The sequence below is a fragment of the Hakea prostrata genome, chromosome 7 (assembly GCF_041222555.1).
Source record: "Hakea prostrata isolate BN-2017 chromosome 7, UWA_Hpros_2, whole genome shotgun sequence".
In the NCBI taxonomy this organism is placed as follows: Eukaryota; Viridiplantae; Streptophyta; class Magnoliopsida; order Proteales; family Proteaceae; genus Hakea; species Hakea prostrata.
Window position 1 is genome coordinate 22363143 of NC_142606.1, and position 17735 is coordinate 22380877.

At 37.7% G+C, this 17735-nt stretch overlaps 2 protein-coding genes across 2 annotated transcripts; one reads left to right on the plus strand and one right to left on the minus strand.

Annotated features, from left to right (window-relative positions):
• The first annotated feature begins 3018 nt into the window (after window positions 1–3018).
• Window positions 3019–4195, plus strand: LOC149010591 (uncharacterized). The gene is made up of 2 exons (XM_089164163.1): window positions 3019–3355; window positions 3466–4195. The coding sequence occupies exons 1-2, from the start codon at window positions 3076–3078 to the stop codon at window positions 3807–3809; spliced, it is 624 nt and encodes a 207-aa protein (XP_089020289.1). The 5' UTR covers window positions 3019–3075; the 3' UTR covers window positions 3810–4195.
• Window positions 4196–7833: 3638 nt separating this feature from the next.
• LOC149010592 (ELKS/Rab6-interacting/CAST family protein) lies at window positions 7834–15403 on the minus strand. Its single transcript, XM_089162455.1, has 12 exons — window positions 15382–15403; window positions 14984–15202; window positions 14600–14665; window positions 14331–14421; window positions 14031–14205; window positions 13658–13823; window positions 12626–13407; window positions 10247–10420; window positions 10029–10145; window positions 9384–9563; window positions 9237–9283; window positions 7834–8680 (listed from the first exon to the last, which is right to left on the minus strand). The coding sequence occupies exons 1-12, from the start codon at window positions 15401–15403 to the stop codon at window positions 8344–8346; spliced, it is 2376 nt and encodes a 791-aa protein (XP_089018581.1). The 3' UTR covers window positions 7834–8343.
• Window positions 15404–17735: the final 2332 nt, after the last annotated feature.

Genomic DNA, 17735 nt, shown 5'->3' on the forward strand with positions numbered 1-17735 from the left:
GCTATGCTAGAGGTCATGAGAGGCTGTTGTGATTTCTGAAAGGTGATAAGAATCCTGAAAGAAAGGGATCCTGAGGTGGAATTTAGAGGGACAAAGTGCACCTGATAAGCCACATTCTCAGGTCACTGCAGATTCTCTGTTTTGGATTACAATGCATGTGACTTTGACAGTGGATTACTCATCTTGGATATCAATAAATTCTGCTTCAGTTTGATCATAGCTTGGGAGGAGCAGAGGCTCAATTTGAAGTATGAATAAGAGAATTTCAAAGTGGAAGAGAATGGTGAAACATCAAAAGGGGAAGTTCTATATCATGAGGGTGTGCATCTCTATGCTTCTGTGTTGGCACAAGTACTCCTAAAAATTATCCATGTTCTCTTCTGCAAGCCTAAAAGCTTTCTACAACTCTTACCACTCTGTACTTATTTTTTCGTCTTTTTGGATTTGATTCTTAATCTTGTCTCCTCTTCTCTTCTCTGATATCACTACTCAGGTAGACCTAGTACTTTATGTTCATGACCTCAGTGCTCCCCTTACCAATCTAGCTTTTACTTATTCATGATGCTCAGAATTAGTTGGCTTCAAAATGTGGAATCCAACCAAACTGAATTACCCAAGCGAAGTCAACGGGTATTCTGATAAATTATTTTTTGGGGGGTGTGTAAGGTGCTATAAGAGAGTGACTTTCTTTCTATTCAAACCTAGAGAGGTGTAGCAAAGCTGTTAACATATCTTTATCGATGTAGACAATCTTGCCTATCAACGTAAACCTTTGTGTTGGATCCTATGATTGTTTGGAATTCCCATTATCTCTCTCTCTCTCCTCTATGTGAAATCTATGGTGTACACTAAGTATGCACTGATTAATGGTCTATGCACAACTGGGCAATTGCTTGGTTATATATGGAACATTACTGATAGTGGTGGACAGAGCGTGGAGGGGTTGACGGACAAAGACAGCAACAGAGACAAAGATAGCAACCCAGTCTTGTTATTATACCGTTTGAGAGGAACAAAGCAAGTCCCAACACAGTGAGCCATCAAGTATCATCCACTACTCTCACAAGAAATAAAAAAATAAAAAAAATCATCCCTACCACATCTTTTCTCCACTTGTCTTCTTTTCAGCCTCTATATTAAAGGTCCAAGAATTACTCCAAGCGAGACAAGTGCAGCTTCAACATATCTTCCACTTCCAAACTGACAATGGCCTTCATCAAAATAAGTTACTGAAGCTGTTCATCGTCTCATCCCCTTTCTCTACTAGTTCAACCATGTCACAGCTTTCACTCTTTCTGAGAAACCCAAGACTTCTGCATGGCAGCGCTGCTCAAGGCATATACAGAAGCTGGCGTGACTAGTACTGATCAGTCGACTTACTGGGTGAGACTCAGCAAGTCATCTCAACACACACACAGAGGCCTGGGTTTTGTAATGTGGGTTTTGACTTTAGGAATATTATCATAAAGACAACAACAAAAAGTCATCGTTGAATCACTTGAGAGAGAGAGTTCTACCAAAAAAAAAAAAAAAAATCACTTGAGAGAGAGAGAGAGATTATTAAAGGAGAATGATTTTTTTTTTTCCAGGTTCTAGAGTTACATAGTTTAGGTGATCTTCCAATTCACCTACCCTAATGTTGATACTTGCAGTAGCTAGTGCAAGTCCACCAATAATCAGTTGATGGTAATATTGTAGAGAGACGTGTGTACAAGATTGGTGTTTAATGGTATATGAGATTATGAATATAGTTGGGGGAAGGCTTGAAAGTGTTGAGAGGGAGAGGCAATTGTTTGGAGAGAAATATTAGTAGTAGGCGGCCAACCACTCTCTTAGTCTCTTCTCCACATGAGCAAGGACGTAAGTTTTTTTGTAGTTAACCTCCCACTTTGGAGCCTGTTTCAAGTTTTTTCAGATTCAACTGTGGAAGCAATATACCCACATAAAAATTTACCTAACTGCCCTTTCAGAAGGAAAATTATTGTATTTTCAATTTTTTCACTTGGGTAAATAGAGAATCTCTTCACTCTTAGGTTATTGTTGCTCTTTACTGTTCATAATTTGAAATACAATAATAATAATAACTCTAACCTAGCTACATGGGGTTGGCTACATGGATTCTTGCCTTTCAATCAGCTCTATTTGAGGCTGTACTGGATATAACGCCTAAGCTATGCATATTCTTTCTCATCACTTCTGAGATTTGTTCCCAATATGGAATATGTTTTTGAATCGAAGGGTCAGTGAGGTGGATGGAGAGCTTCTCTTACCTTCAACCATGGATTGGAGAAGGTTATTTTTGACTTCATAATGTAGAGGATAAACCAGGTTGGATCTACATCCTCTACAATTCTTTGTAATTCGTATCTAACATTGTGACACGTGGGAGTTAATTATCCAATAGTTGCAATTAAAATCTAATAAGTTCCTAAAATTAAGATTTCTCCCAATTTCGTCTTTGCTCTTTTCTTGAGGCTTAATTTTAGAGATTTATTAGATTCAGTTCCTAATTGGTTTCTACGTCTGACTATTGAATACTTCACGTGTCAGAATTTTAGATAAAAATTATAGAGAATTACAAGGGTGTGACTCCTAAGATAACAAATAGTTCAACCATTTACTCTTGAAATAATAGGAAATAGTTAGCTCAACCATACTTTCGAAGTAATTGGAATATTGGTGTGACCATCAACAATAAATAAACCCATCACTTAAATGCTGTGGGAGATTTCTCTCTTAACTGCTTGATCAATCTTTCGTTGGTGATCTTTGCCGATTTTCTTTTCCGCCTTGTTCAGGATCGTTTGATCTTCTTTCGCTCATCTCCTTTACAGTATTATAAATAAATAAATAAATAATTAATTAATTAATTAAAAAAAAACAAATACATTCTATTTTGGCCTTTTGGTAATTTTACCTGCACAAAGCAACTTTGACTTTCAAGGTCTCCTTGTATTTGGCCAATTAAGGCAAACTGTAATTCACAGAGAGACGCATAAATTGTTTGCTTATAAATCATCCATTTCGGATTTCCAGTTGTCCATCGTCAAGCTCAACTTTTACCTTCAGGCTTCAATGGTTGAAGCAGAAATGGTAAGAGAGAGAATGAACAGGCTTGGTAGCTGTATTGGTATTTCAATGAATCTTGTAGTTTTGCTTATCATCAGCATAGCCGTGGAACCTTCAACTGCTGCTGCAACAGTGCATCCATCATCGGGAGTATTCAATCATAAGGATTTGGTAGACATTGCTGGATATGGAGAGGAAAGGCTCTCATCTGTTCTAGTTGCTGGTTCACTTCTCTGTGACGCTTGTTTAGATGGAAAAGCTGAAACTAGAACATTGCCCATTTCAGGTATGTTGACCTCTGTTATATGTTATGTACTTATTGTTATATATATGGTGTGATATAAATGGAAACCAAATGGAACTGGATTATAAAAAAAGGGTTCAAAACTTTTGCAGGAGCAAGGGTGGCCATTAAATGCAAAGTTGGAATGAAAACGAGGAAATCAATCTGGGCTAGGGGAAGGACAGATGAGTATGGAGATTTCATAATTCATCTCCCTTCACACATCCATGCAATTCCAAGGCTGGAGAAAGTATGCTTTGTAAAGGTTCTTGGACTACCAAAAAACTCACCCTGTGGGCATCTTCCTTCTGGAAAACCCAGAGGAATAAGATTATCATCTGTAGGGAATGGGATTCGCACTTACACTCCTGGGAAGATGAGATTCCAACCGCTTTATAAAGGTTTGCGTTTGTGTGTAAGGAAAGAAAGAGATGGAGAGAGAGAGGTCTCTTGGTGAGCAGTTGTAAACAAGAAGGTTATTGCTAGGCTCAATTAGATGGCGCTTCTGTCACAACATTGAGTTGATGATTCAGTTTGTTGACCTCCTCCTTTCTGTTTTAATTGGTCTAGCTTTCTGTAGAAATTACAGGCTTCATTCTATCAAGTGTATCTGTTAGTTTCAGAGTTAGTATGTGAATCCATGTTTGCGTCATTTTGGTGATGCATGTTGTAAGAGTGTGCAGAGCTCATCAGCTGTTCTCTTCTTCCTTTTCCATTTAAGCACTACCATTTTCACTAAACAAATCAAAGGCATATCTGATCATTCTTACATTGGCTGTGGTACTGTGTCCAATGACTCTCTGCATCAAGGTACTTTAATGGGAATCAAACAGGTAATCTAAATTTGTATACTCTGTGAAGTGGGTCTTGCAAGAGATGAAACCCCAAGGGAATGCATCTGAGGGGTCAGAAAACACAGGATAGCTGTGCTGTTTTAATATGCATTTTTAAATAGATACTGGGTCTTCAGCACATTTCAGACCAGATTTTTCTGTGTGTTCTCATTTAGACCGAAATTTATCCTGAATGCATACCAAATAAGCTGTCACGGGTGGTTAATTTGCTTGTTTGGGGGGATCTTGATGAAAATTCAAGTTCAAAAAAATCCAATGCAGGATCATTTGTGTTGATTGGCTATGGAAGCAGAGACATGAAAAAATGTCTGTTTCAGCTTTGGAGCAACCACTCCAGTGTAGTAGAAAAAGATCAAATGAAAAATGGGGAGAGTATTTTTTCAATTTTTTTTAATTTTGAGAAGTAAAGAGAGGGGGGAAGATGTCATTAAGATAAAACAGAGTTGCAGAAATATCTGACAAAGAAATAGGAGAGAGAGAGAGACCAACCCCACAACAAATTCAAGCTAAAACTGTTGTCAGCTAGTCAATCAGCTTTTAAGCTTTCTGAAGAAAAAACTCTGGGAATGTCAACTAATTACCTGAAATTGCAGCTGACCATATTAGATTTCTTTTAAGACTATTCTCTGATACACCCTAGGTCTGTGAGTCAGAAAAACTCAGGGGATGCCAAGGATGTAACCGTTGGATTACTTAAATGCCACATGCCATAATCTTATGATGGAATTGTAGGAAATGAATTATAAAGGATGTGGATCCGAATGCCAATTAAAATCATTACATGAACCTGGTTTAGCAATTTTTTGGTTATGTGAATCCAAAGATTTGAAATCTCTGGATTCACAAATGGGAGATTTATACCCGTTTGGTTGTGTGAATCCCTGCATTCATGAAATCTAGAGATTTACCTTTTTACACAAAACGTGAATCTGTAGATTTATGGGTATAAGGTGAAATCTAGAGATTTCACCCCTACTATAAAAACGTCAAACATTTGAACCATGACTCAACAAATGTTTTTTCAGGATAAATTTACAAAGAATGAGTCTAATCAAACAATTAATTTTATGAATCATGACTCCAGATATTTGAAGTCTATAGATTTAGAGATTTCTGAAATCTCCTGACTCAAGTAACCAAACAGGCCTAATCACTAGCACTGTTAGAATTGAAAGAGTTAAACCACAAACTGTTGTTGGGATTCCGTATTGGATCTGCAGATCTTTCAATCACAAGTAACCTCCATTTAACTCTCATTTTCCTAGCAATAATGCAAAACCAAACACAAAGGATGCTTATATTAGATCATCCAATCCTACTTACAAATTACTGCTGCGATTGTCGTACAAAGGAATCAGCATTTACCTCACCATTCTAGAAAGTAGTGTTTTATTTAAAGCTCATTCGAATCACAGTAAAATAAGAAATGTATAGAAGCCAAAGCACAGGATCAATGAGCATTGAATGCTCAGCACACTACCGGTGGGAAAATCAGAGATACGGATATGGATGGGTTAGAGTTGGAAGGTGCTCATTGGCCAGGGAGCTCTTTGCAGTTTTATTTGATATTTAAAATCTCATATGGATGAACATGGTAAGACTACTTTTTTTTTTTTTTTGATGAATAAATAAAAGGAACCAAACGCTCATACAAGATACAACAGGCACAAATATAGCAATGCTCAAGTGCATACATTGAGCACTAACACTGAGAGCAACGGAGCCAAGCACAAAGGACAGCAAGAAAACCAATGACCCTATTTTTTTGATTTTTTCTTATTCTTTTTCTTCTAAGAGGAAATGAGGTCAACCAAGAGATCATCAGAATGGGTTATGCTCTCTAATGGCGCGACTACTTCTTCTACAACCGGCAAGATAAGGGTCAATCACCGGGGGGAGGTAGGAGAATCAGAAATGATCCCAGTAGATGGATTGGAGTTGCAAGCATTGGGTTGGGAGGAATGGGAAAAGAGACTCAGAGGAGCAAGGGGGCAATGTTAAGGGGAGAATTGCAAGGGTTAAGAGTATTAGGGGTGTGGGCTCAGGAGTAAAAGAAGGGCTTTGGGTTAGGATGGGCTTAAGGGTGTTAAGGTTGGTATGCTGGGAAGGGTGTGGGCCAAAGAGAGAGATTGGGGCAAGGACAAGAGGGTTGGAGTTCGAGGAAGGAAGAGTAAGGGGAGAGAAGGTTAGTGGAAGGCTCAATAGCATGGCCAAGACAACGGTCAAGAGAAGCAGGCTCTCTCTACTCTCAAGAGGTTCAAGGTTAGAAGGCATGGAAGTGGCTTCGATGTCAGGAAGCTTTTTCTTGGTTAGGTTAGTGTAAGAGATTGCAAGGCAGGAGAAGGTATTTTAAATGTCATTTCAGAAGGTGGTCAAATTAGACTTGAGGTTTCGCCGGCGGTGGATGTAGACAGTAGGAGACGAAGCGTTGGCGGCTGCGGGAGGAGCAACAACAGGGTTGTTCCTTACAGTGTCTTCATCCTCCGATGCGTTAGCAGCAACGGGAACCCTTGGAGGTGAGTTGATGGTGCTCTTGGGAGCAGCAGGTTCCATTGGCAAACAATCATTCATGGAAGATGTAGAGGCATGTGTAGATGACCTTGGGCAACCAATAATGGTAGGGAGATAGGAGTTTGAGTTGTGCCCAAAGGTGACAGCGATCACAGCGGGCTGGAACCCAATCGTAGACAATGAATTGATTGTATTTCAGGCCATTATCATCTTCAATAGAGATAAAAGGGGGGAGCAGTTTGGCAGCAGGGACCTCTACACAAGTCCGGGCATAGGATAGGCGTCCATCTTGAGTGTCTTGGAGTCAGAACGGAGAGACTTGCCAATGGTAGAGCCAATGCGACCCAAGCAATCCTTGTTCCAAAATTCCAGAGGAAGTCTAGGGAAATTGATCCATGAGGGGAGAAAGATGAAGTCAACTTTTTTACGAGGCATTGCAGGTTACCATGGTTTGAGAAGAATATGAGATTTTCCCACATACCACAGGGAACCCTCAAGAGCTCATGATATGCAGGCAAGGGAGTCAAACTTGAAAAGAAAGGTTGTAGAGATGAGCTGATAAGTTTTCATGAGGTCTTTTGCCTTCCATTGCTTAGAGAGAGAGGCAATGAGTACACCAAGAGGAGGAGCAGGCCCAAGGATTTGGCCAATAATGGGGCACTGCCATCTAAGAATGGCAATTTTAATTGCAGAGGAAGGGCAACGGACAGATGGGGTGGAGTTACGCGGGGAGCGGGGAGGGATAAATGAATGGGTAAGGTCAGACGAGGGGGGTTCAGAGGAAGGAATAGAGAGTTCTAGGCTTTAGGATTTGCAGAAGCAAAGAGGTGGGTTGGGAGACATTTTCTAGCACCCACAAGAAGACAAACAGCGGCAGCATCAGCAAAGGCCGGCTCATGCAAGCGGGGCTGAAGATGGAAAAGGAGAGGGCAGCGGCAGCAGTGGCAACCCTAGCAGCAGCAGCGGCAGCGGCCATGCACTATTTCCTGTAAGACTTCTTGTTATTATGCTCATAGCATCAACACAAACTAAATCTGGGAAGTTTGGCACACTTAACAGTTGGACTGATCAGGTAATGGAACTCTTAGTCTAAACAATGAGCACTTAATGAATAATATCGGACTCATCCATCAGTCACCTGAGAAGGTTATGAGACCAAAGATCTTCCAAGAACCATGCCTATGAAAGTGTACACCATGGTAAGCGCCTTACCAGGTAAAATTCATGTGATAGTTCAGTTAGGCTTACATTTTGTTCACCTTCTATTTTAAGGCAGATTCAAGCAACAAACTTAATAGAAAAAAGGCAGTAAGAGAAGCTGATGTATACCTGTATATTAGTAGTTCCACTATCTTATCTTTGTTGCACAAGAGAGGTTTCAAATGCCAGATTACTACGAAATACCAAAGAAATTGTCTCCAGCAAACTTCTACTGGTCCTGGTACTTAAAACAGAGCTTAAAAGAAAAACCTATAACTAGATTTATATTCATGAAACTGAATATAGAAAATTGATTTTACTTGAACCTTTATTTTGCAGGAAGCAGAGTACAATGCATCAAGATACTACTTTATTCTACTGAGAGAAACAAAACTCCGATCATTTTATCTGAATTTTTGATTTAGCTTAATCTGAACTCATCATCAACAATTCCCATTCATCATCCAAAGGGATCTTGCTATCACCTGAAGCAAAAAAGGGTGCAAGGTGTATCTTCTCTTCAGAGTTGCTGCTCTTCTGCACCTTGCCTAAAACTGAGGGTGATGAGCATGTCTCCTCCATAGCCTCAGATGCATTGACAGACTCGAGAACCTGATCATATCCTAGGATCTTAGTGGATGAGCTTGAAGTAGCCAAAATACAACTTGTCTGCTTTGCAGACAAGGACTTGCTCACAGGGGCATTTTCATCAAAGTTTTCTTTAAGAAACTTCACATCTTGGCAGATAACAGCTATTTCTCCCCTGAAACAGAAATAAAATTTGAATTTTCAGAAGCAATCTCATTTCTAGAATTTTCATGCTAGTACTCTGATGCTGGTCATCCCAGGGTAAAACTCAAGGGGATGGGTCTGAGAAAAAAATAAATACACGGCTTGCTCAGGGACAATATAGTATGTGGTTGTGCATTTGTGGATTAAATGACAAAGGTATGTCAACAGAGGAAAACAGGTACAGGGATGCAAGGACAACAATAACAGTTGGGATGCATGACATACCATGAAAAAGAAAAGATAATCAAAAATTTTTTTTTTGGGGGGGGGGGGGGGGTGTTGGGGATCAACTAGAAACTGCCATCAACAGTGATGCATCAATGAAACTTGGACAAGCCCTATACGGCATTGCTACACAGAATTAGTACAATCTACAATCTACAGATTGTCTTTTTCTCATGAATTGTGAGCTTCCCCAACCAACCAGAGAGAGAGAGAGAGAGAGAGAGAGAGAGAGAGAGAGAGAGAGAGAGAGAGAGAGAGAGAGAGAGAGAGAGAGAGATTTGAGAGAGATTTGAGAACTTAACTGCAATATATCAATAACACGACCACGGTCCACGAGAAAGTCTCGTAACTGTATCATGACATAATAAGAAAATTAATTCAAGAATCTGTTCATTATTTATGTTCTCCAGAAAAAACGAAACACATCTCCATTCAGAGTAAATATTTACTTTGGAGTTCTCCTCTGCTTGTTGCTGTAGTCTTTTGGACTCTTCAACCACCTTCTCCATGGCTAGCTCTTGCTCTGCAAGGGCCATTTTTGCTAAATTTTCCTTTTCTAGCTTCTCTTGCTTTGCCATTTGTATCTCCTCTTCTGCTGCAGCAATTCGTTTTCCAAGAGTTTGCTTCATCTGCACAGAAGTGTCTTACTAAATAAGAAAAAAGAACTAGCAGTGTTGCTGATGTCTTCATATGGGCTTCTCTTTACCAGTAACATCAAGCACGCAGATTCAGACGACTGCCGTAATTTGCTAGGTTTGGGCCTAGCTTACCATGTCTGTCAATACTGAGTACAGAACTTAAAAGATACAGCAGTTGGACAAGACTTCAAAGTTGACATTGAGGTAGAGAAAAATAAACCTTTAAAACTGAGGTTAAGAAGAAATAGAAGGAAAAACAGCATAAAAATGGTTCTTTGTCCCCTTAATTCAATTTTAACCTCCCAAGAGAGATGGGCTCATATTGTAGAAGGCCATACCAAATGCACTAGGATCCTGCATTCAGCAGGGTCCGGGGAGGGGCAAATGTGAGAATCTCAACTCAAGCTTCAATATGTCAAGCTAAATATCAATGAACAAAATGTCACAGGAAACCACCTCTTCAAGAATTGCCAAAGATTTATCTCGGTCTTCAGACAAACTTTGGATACGGGATTGGAACTCCCTCACTTCTGTTGCTAAAATAGCCTTCTCTCCATAGACTTCACCTGAATGCTGCAAAAAAACCAGAAAGAGTAAATTGGTCCATCCCATGGGTAAAACTGATTTATTCCATTGGATAAAAGAAAAAGGCATTTATGAGAACGGATATGTACCATATCATTTGCTTCCTTTGCATGTTTCAGTATCTGCCTAAGGTCTTCTACCTTGGTAAGGATATCCGGACCACACATGGCAGCTTCCCTTTTGGCTTGTTCTGCAGCTTCTTCTTGAAGTTCCAGTTCTTTCATCTTATTGATGACAGAATGCATTGCCAAGATCAAAGTATCCTGCACCATTTTAATTAATGAATATTACAGTTAGCAACTACAACGAGCATAATAAATTATGCCTGCAATTAAGCAGAGCCACAAACATTGAATAGCTAGGGAAGTTAAAGAAAACCAAAGCAATGACATCAAAAGGCATGCCTAAGTAAGATAATTTCAAATAACTTTTCTTCACTCTCCCTCCCCTCCCCCCCCTCACCCAGAAAAAAAGAAAAAAAAGAAGAGAAAAGAATTTCTTTTAATGAAAAGGAGTATGGAGTCCGGTATAAAAAAAGGCAATCTGACGTTATCCACATTCCTAACCCCATAACAGAGTATTAGGAAAAAACAGAAAATAGAGTACCAAAAGAACAAGGACCTAAACCAGAGTTTAAGCAAAACAAATCAGATGGCACTAACATCTGATTTTTCTTTTTGATGACTAAACAAAAAACTTGGATTTAATCTAGCATCATCACAGAGATCAGAATGTTATCAACACAATCAGAAGGATGAGGAGTCCCAAACCCATCAAGCTTGAGCACCAATATTGGTCCAAATTTACAACTCTGATGGCCAAAATTAACAGCAAAAAATGGTCTTCCTTTGGTTTTTGATAGCCTCAAAATTTATCTCACTTACAGGGGTGGGATGGAGAGTGTAGAAGCGGAACCACATTCATGATGCAAAAAACACCCCAGTGTAGAAGCACAAAACCACATTCATTATGCAAGAAACACCCCCAAAAAAAAAAGAACAAACAATCACGAAGTCCAAAGCTATTTGTGGTTCAGCAAGGTGCCTGGTGCCTACATCCGCAAATAGATGGCAACAGATTCACTAGCGATGTTTAAAAGATTACAAGCTCTTTTCCTCATGCCTATTTGCGTTTACAAAGAATTCCAAGGAACCCAAATAACTGACCATCGCAGCTGGGATGCAAATGGATATTTGTAATGTTCAAATTCAATTCGCATTCTTATTTGTTTATGGGTGTTTGTATCTGGTTGGGGGACTATTTGATTATTTGGATCTGATTACATCCAAGATCCACTTACATATCTACTAGGAATCCACCTATGACTCATCCAGAATCCAACAGGTATGCAACTGGATACAAAGTTGAATGGTATCTCGTCAGTTTGTGTACTTGAATGGTATGCAGCTGGATCCAGAGTAGTTTGTTTTAGGAACTTGAAAGCTATATCTCGTCAGTTTGTGTACTTGAATGGTATGCAGCTGGATCCAGAGTAGTTTGTTTTAGGAACTTGAAAGCTATATCTCATCAATTTGTGTACTTGAATGGTTGTCTGCATAGATAGACCTATAGAGTCCCAAATTCTGGCTCCTAAATGACTAGAAACTGTCTCAAGCAACAAGGAATCACTTAACTGACAAATAAAATATTTAACATTGTGTTTGGTTACATAATTCTTGGGAAGATATTTTTATTGAATTTCATTTTTTGAGAATAATGATGTATAGAATATTGTCAAGGACTCAAGGTTACCATGATTCTATCAGGTGATTCTTCTTGAATTGTCAACTTTTACCATATAAGACTGAAAAATATAGTTAAAAAGATGTGTGCCATCTTGAGCAGTGGGGTAGGAACATCCCGATAATTTACCTATCAGTGGTGAATTTTGTTACTTATATGAAGGGCAAAAACAAAATTGTTTGGGATATACCTATTGAGGTGATATCAGGAAAGAATCACTTCATTAAGAAAACAGAATGACACTGTTCACTCAATTATTTTTAAAATTCAATGATCATTCCAAGAATTACATAACCAAACACAGTTTAAAGCAACTCCTAGACAAACAAGGTCTACAATGTGACCTAAAAATAAACAATCCTGTATTTCTAATCCCTGCCATTATTTAGGACCTAAATAAACAATACTGCATTTCTAATCCCTGCCATTATTTAGGCTCATTAAAGAGATTAACAAAGAAAATTCAGTGTGCAGGTACATGATTTCAATACATATATAACAAATCATTGTTGCTTAAGCAATACGTAACTCTAAAAATTCACCTCATGCCGTTTCAACTATAACTAACTGAGAATACACTTATGAGATAACACTCATGGTTCTACCATGAAAATTTCAAAAAAATAAAAATAAATAAATAAATAAATCTTGGATCACTAGGAAGGTAAAGAAAGAAACATAAAACAAAAGTTGTAAGAGTCAGGATGTTTTGAATTCAGGATTACCTTTCTATTTTTTGCTTCTTCAATACTCTCCTCAAGATGATCAATGCTACAAATATGACTAGAATCTGACACCATAGCTATTGACGAAGACCCATTTTCAACATGCCCTACTTCAATGCCAAAGACCTCTTCTGCAGAAAGGTTCCCTGATGGATTTCTTGGATGTGACCTCTCAAAGTCATTAAGAGTATCACTAACCTTTGGAGACAAAGACCCACATTCTGTAGAATAAAATGTTTCTTCTTGAGATGAAGGAATAAGTTGACCTGTAGTTAGCAGCTTTTCCATTTCCGATGAATCACCGTCCAAGCATGATGGAGCTGGGAGAATCGCTCCACACATTGTTGAATTAGAAAAAACTGCCAACTCATTCAAATCTATAGTGTTTACAGACCAGACATTCATCCATTCAGTGGATAAATCTGCCTGTGTTAGAGATCCATATCCCACATGATCTGACCCATGTGTAAAATTGACATTTTGATTCCACTCCAAAGAGTTCAATTCTTCAGTTTCAGCATTAAGAGATTGGCGATGTGAAGTTTGATCCAACAATGCACTACCGCATGTGCTTGTTTGCAAGTCATCACCACTTCCACCAGGAGGACTTACATTTGAAGACCCAACAGGCAATTCACCCAGACATTCTGAACCAACATAAGGAGCATCAGTTGTATTGATCAAACAATTATGATCTTCATCATCAACATATCCTGAGTTTGACGGCAAACCTGCACTTGCACCTCCAACTATCCTCTGAAGCTCTGGCTCCTCTGTTACAACTGTTTATCCAATACACAAGTACTCATCAATAGAAAGTGAAAGGGATCAACACAGCAACAGCACAAACAGGCTTAGATGATTGAAAATAATAAATAAATAACGTAACAATTACTGCCATAGTTCAACCTATTAAGATCTGAGTAACATGTGAAAAGGCAATTAATCACAAAAAGTAAAAGAAATAACTGAAGCAACTAAGATGCTAGTCCCACATTGAACTAAGGTCTTAAGAGAGGAAAACCATACTACCTTGTTGAACAGGCGAATGTATAACGTCTTGACTATCAGGGAGAACATGATGTGAGTTTGATGAGGAGGGCAACAAGGGAAGTATCTTAAAAAGAACACATTCCACGGCAGCATCAGCATCCTTGGAGTATTCAATAGCAACAGCCTTTAGCAGCCGTATATCAACCTGGTAAAATGAATAGGTTTCTTTTTATAAACAATGGACCTAGATCAAAAACAGATATATGAAGGACAACCAAAATAAACCAACAGGACTTTCAGACCTGAAAAATCACATAGAAGAAACCCTAAGAACTTCCAAGAATAGTAGGATAGCTACGATATCAGATACTTGTATCTACCTTGACTCTTTGAGATAGATTATATCCCCTACCTTCACCGGAGTTACAACAAAAGAGAAGATTTTTTTGTTGGGAAGGGGTATGATCCTCCCCCTCTCCCCAACCAGAAAACCGCCAAGAGGAAATAAAAAGAGTTTATTCAATTCACAGCATGGATTGTCTATTCTACGGCAGTGTCCCCCAGAGTCAGACACACTGACACATGCACTGAAACAGACAGATAAATGAGTTTTCAGGTTGCACGTAACAAAGCAACTTAAAAGAGAAGTCTGGGAAATTTTACTGGACAATGGAAGATTATATAATTGGAGTGAACTTGAATGCTGCAGCACCTGCTGCCAACGGTCCTATTTTGCAGGTGATGAAAACCGAAACTGAGAGATCTCGACGTAGGCAGCACAGTAAATACGCAGCACTTGAACCCTATATCATTGGCTCATAATCTATTACTTCTTTTAATTTAGGGTCTCGCAATTGATCATGCATTTAATATCAAACATCAAAACATCAATCCGTACGAAGTAGAACAAAACCCTTGGAACAGAGCTGAGATACGATAAAAAGTAGGCAGTGAAGTATAGCCTGGCAAGAACAACCATACCTGTGGAAAAATCTCTAGCAGATATCGGTGGACTGAATTGTGATACATTGAAGAGAGCAAATAATTCTGCACAGAAATTTTCTAAGATTAATGGTTACATAATTCGACAATTCGGCGAAGGAATAACTAAGAAAGTATAATCAGGAGATCGCTGACTGCAGAACCCCTCAAACCTCCAAATATTTTAGAAAAGAACGAAACCAACTCAACCCACATATACCCAAAAAAATGAAATCGATTAGATCACATTGCAACCATAAGTCGCTAAGTGTAACACATCAATTCACTGAGAACGCGGCGAAATTTTGTTGCAAAGAGATATGATTACAAGGGATACCAAGCATCAAATCTCTAAAACAAAAAACTAAACCTTAACAAGCAAACCTGGTCTCGCACCTAGCACCTTCAAGGGAGAAGCTTCACCTGGGTACTCGGTAAGAAGATGAAAGCGAGTGAGAATAGAGAGAGGGGTTTTAGTGAGGGAGGAATTGCCTATTGAGCGCGATTTTGTAGTCTTCTCTCTACCTGGAAGAAAATAGACCGCCGTAATGCAGGCGTTTACGTACGAGAGGTTGACAGATGTCTTTATTCTATTGGGTCGGGCTGTTGGATTAGAATTGGTAATGGTGAGTTGGTTGAGCGATTAAAAGCACAAATTCAAATGAGGAAGTCTAAATTTATTAATTTTTTTTTGATAAATAGATATTTTATTAGAAAGCAGAAGAACTACGGAAAAAACTTCCTAGACAACTAGGGATCGGATAACGGCCATACTGTCTTACTTGGAATATACAGAGCCTTCATAGCTAGGGAATCTGTCAAACCATTGGTATCCCGACAAACATGAAAGAAATTACAAGAAACACAGGTGAAGGATAGAAGTAATGTATCCTATTTTACCAAAAAAAAAAAAAAGTAATATATCCTCCAGAATACCCTCAACCTCAATAGAGATATTTCTAGTAATTAAAAAAAAAGAGGAGGTCTAAACTTGCTGGCTACTAAAATATTGTTCGATTAAAATGTTCAGATTAGCAAGATTTTGAAAGCCAAGTGCGTTTAAACCTTGTCCATCCAATTCCGCCCTGGTGGGGTAGATCATTATATTACGTATGACCTAGAGAAAAATGACTATATTTTCTTTTCTAAAATACCCTCAATCTCATTAATAAAATGTATATGATTAATATATTTGTAATTTTTTTTTTATTTGAAAAATTCTTGGTCTAATTCTATCTATAAGTTCCCCTTTGTTGTGCCGCTAGCAAAGTATTTGACCGCTTTTAGAGAGCTTCATTTTATTTGAAAATTGCTTGGTCTAATTCTATTATAAGTTCCCCAAATCTAGGTTTAAAGTCATTTGTTATGTTTTTTGTTTTTTTTTTGGGGTAATTTATAAGTCATTTGTTATGCTGCCAACAAGGTATTTGACTGCTCTCATCTTTGGTATACAACACTATTGAAAAATTTTAAAATTTAAAAATAACTTTTAATCTCTTCCAATCATTTGGTATATATGTGTACTATAGAGAGATGTGCACAGTAACCAACGGGGGTTGGTCCAAGTGGTAAGCAACTTTGTTCGCTTAAGCAAGGTTCCGGTAACGAATCCTTGTGGATGCAAAAAATTCCCGCTGGGAGACTCACCCACCATAGCTAGGTGTGCAACGCGGGTCGAACCACCAGTTTATAAAAACTGGGGTTGACAAACAAAAAAAAAAAAAAAAAAGAAAAAGAGATGTGCACAGTAGAGAATTTGTTTTTTCACATACTATGCAGAGAGATAGGTATGATATATTTCCAAACCCCAAGAATCACAAATCCCTCTATTGTCACAATTACACACAGAGATTTAAAATTTAGTTCGACTGTTTCATTTCATTGGTTAATAAATAGGCTCATTCATCTTTTAGGCTATGAAAAAACAATCTCTGAACTTCGACCCATTACTTTCCCTGCTTCACAATTGATCTGATGGAGAAAACTATTAGAAGGACAGACGCAGAAAACCAATTTCTACCACCGAGCATCATAGTAGCTCCACCATAAGGCATGTTAAAGCTCATTCACGTTTGATTGGAGAAGATAGGTGAAGAGGGTATTTCTTCACCTATCTCTTGAAACAAGTTAAAATCTGATTTGGGAATTACCCACTAACAATTAACCGCCAATTAACACTGATAGAAGTGAGAGGAACAAGAATATTTCATAAGATATAGGGTTTGATCATTTAAGTTAGAGTATAAGGGCAATACTAATTATCCCTTAAAAGTTAAAATAATTCATTTGTTACTCTTGTTCTATTTATTACCAATAAACAATATATCCTAATCCAATCTATCAAAAACTCATAATTTCTCACAATTTTACATATTGCAAAATAATAACTAGTTTTTCTTCTTCAAAATATAAGCTAAACGTTGTTAAAATAACAATTAGAAGGCATTTTACTTATGAGCTATAGTCATCTAACTTTCCATGCATTATTGGCATGAAATATTTGTTATAAGTATAAAATAAGTTTAATGTTGTTTCCTTACATTTTTTGCCCACTTTCTTTGCCTCACCTCTCATTCTAAATGTAAGCTGTGAGAACAATATAAAAATGAACTTTAACGATAAACTTTCGTATGTGATTATTAAGACATTGGAGAAAATTAATTTAGTAAGTATAAGTTGAATATAAAAGCTTTAGATTATTTTTTTATTTTTGATCATAAAATGATCTTCATCATAAGCTTTCTCTGTATTACTCTATAACGTGAACTATGTCTGTGGTATGCATGATAATGTTTATTTTTATTCTAAAGATGCATTATTTATTAAATAATTCTATTTAATTTTGGAGAGGTTTGTATACACACCTTAAAGGTCATTTGATTGGAATATTTAAACAGATCTATATCTTTATAAAATCAATTTCTTAATATAATGTTTCTTTATTTAAAAATAAAAAGTTTTACTTCAATTAACCAATTACTTTGGTAAAAAAAATAAATTTAACCAATTACTTTTTTATTATTATTAAAATAGATTTGAATATAATTATTTAAATAAAATAATTATCATTATCTGGGTCTACAAAGTTTCGCTTTTTGTCATGCTTTCTGCCTTTCTAAAACTTTTCAACATCACA

Coding starts and splice junctions, on each gene's coding strand:
- LOC149010592 (XM_089162455.1), bottom strand. CDS start 15,403: ATGAAGGCTCTGTATATTCCAA. Junction 15,203..15,381: donor GAAGGCTCTGTATATTCCAA/GTAAGACAGTAT, acceptor CTAATCCAACAG/CCCGACCCAATAGAATAAAG. Junction 14,206..14,330: donor AATAGGACCGTTGGCAGCAG/GTGCTGCAGCAT, acceptor TGTCTGTTTCAG/TGCATGTGTCAGTGTGTCTG.
- LOC149010591 (XM_089164163.1), top strand. CDS start 3,076: ATGGTTGAAGCAGAAATGGTAAGAGAGAGAATGAACAGGCTTGGTAGC. Junction 3,356..3,465: donor TAGAACATTGCCCATTTCAG/GTATGTTGACCT, acceptor AAACTTTTGCAG/GAGCAAGGGTGGCCATTAAA.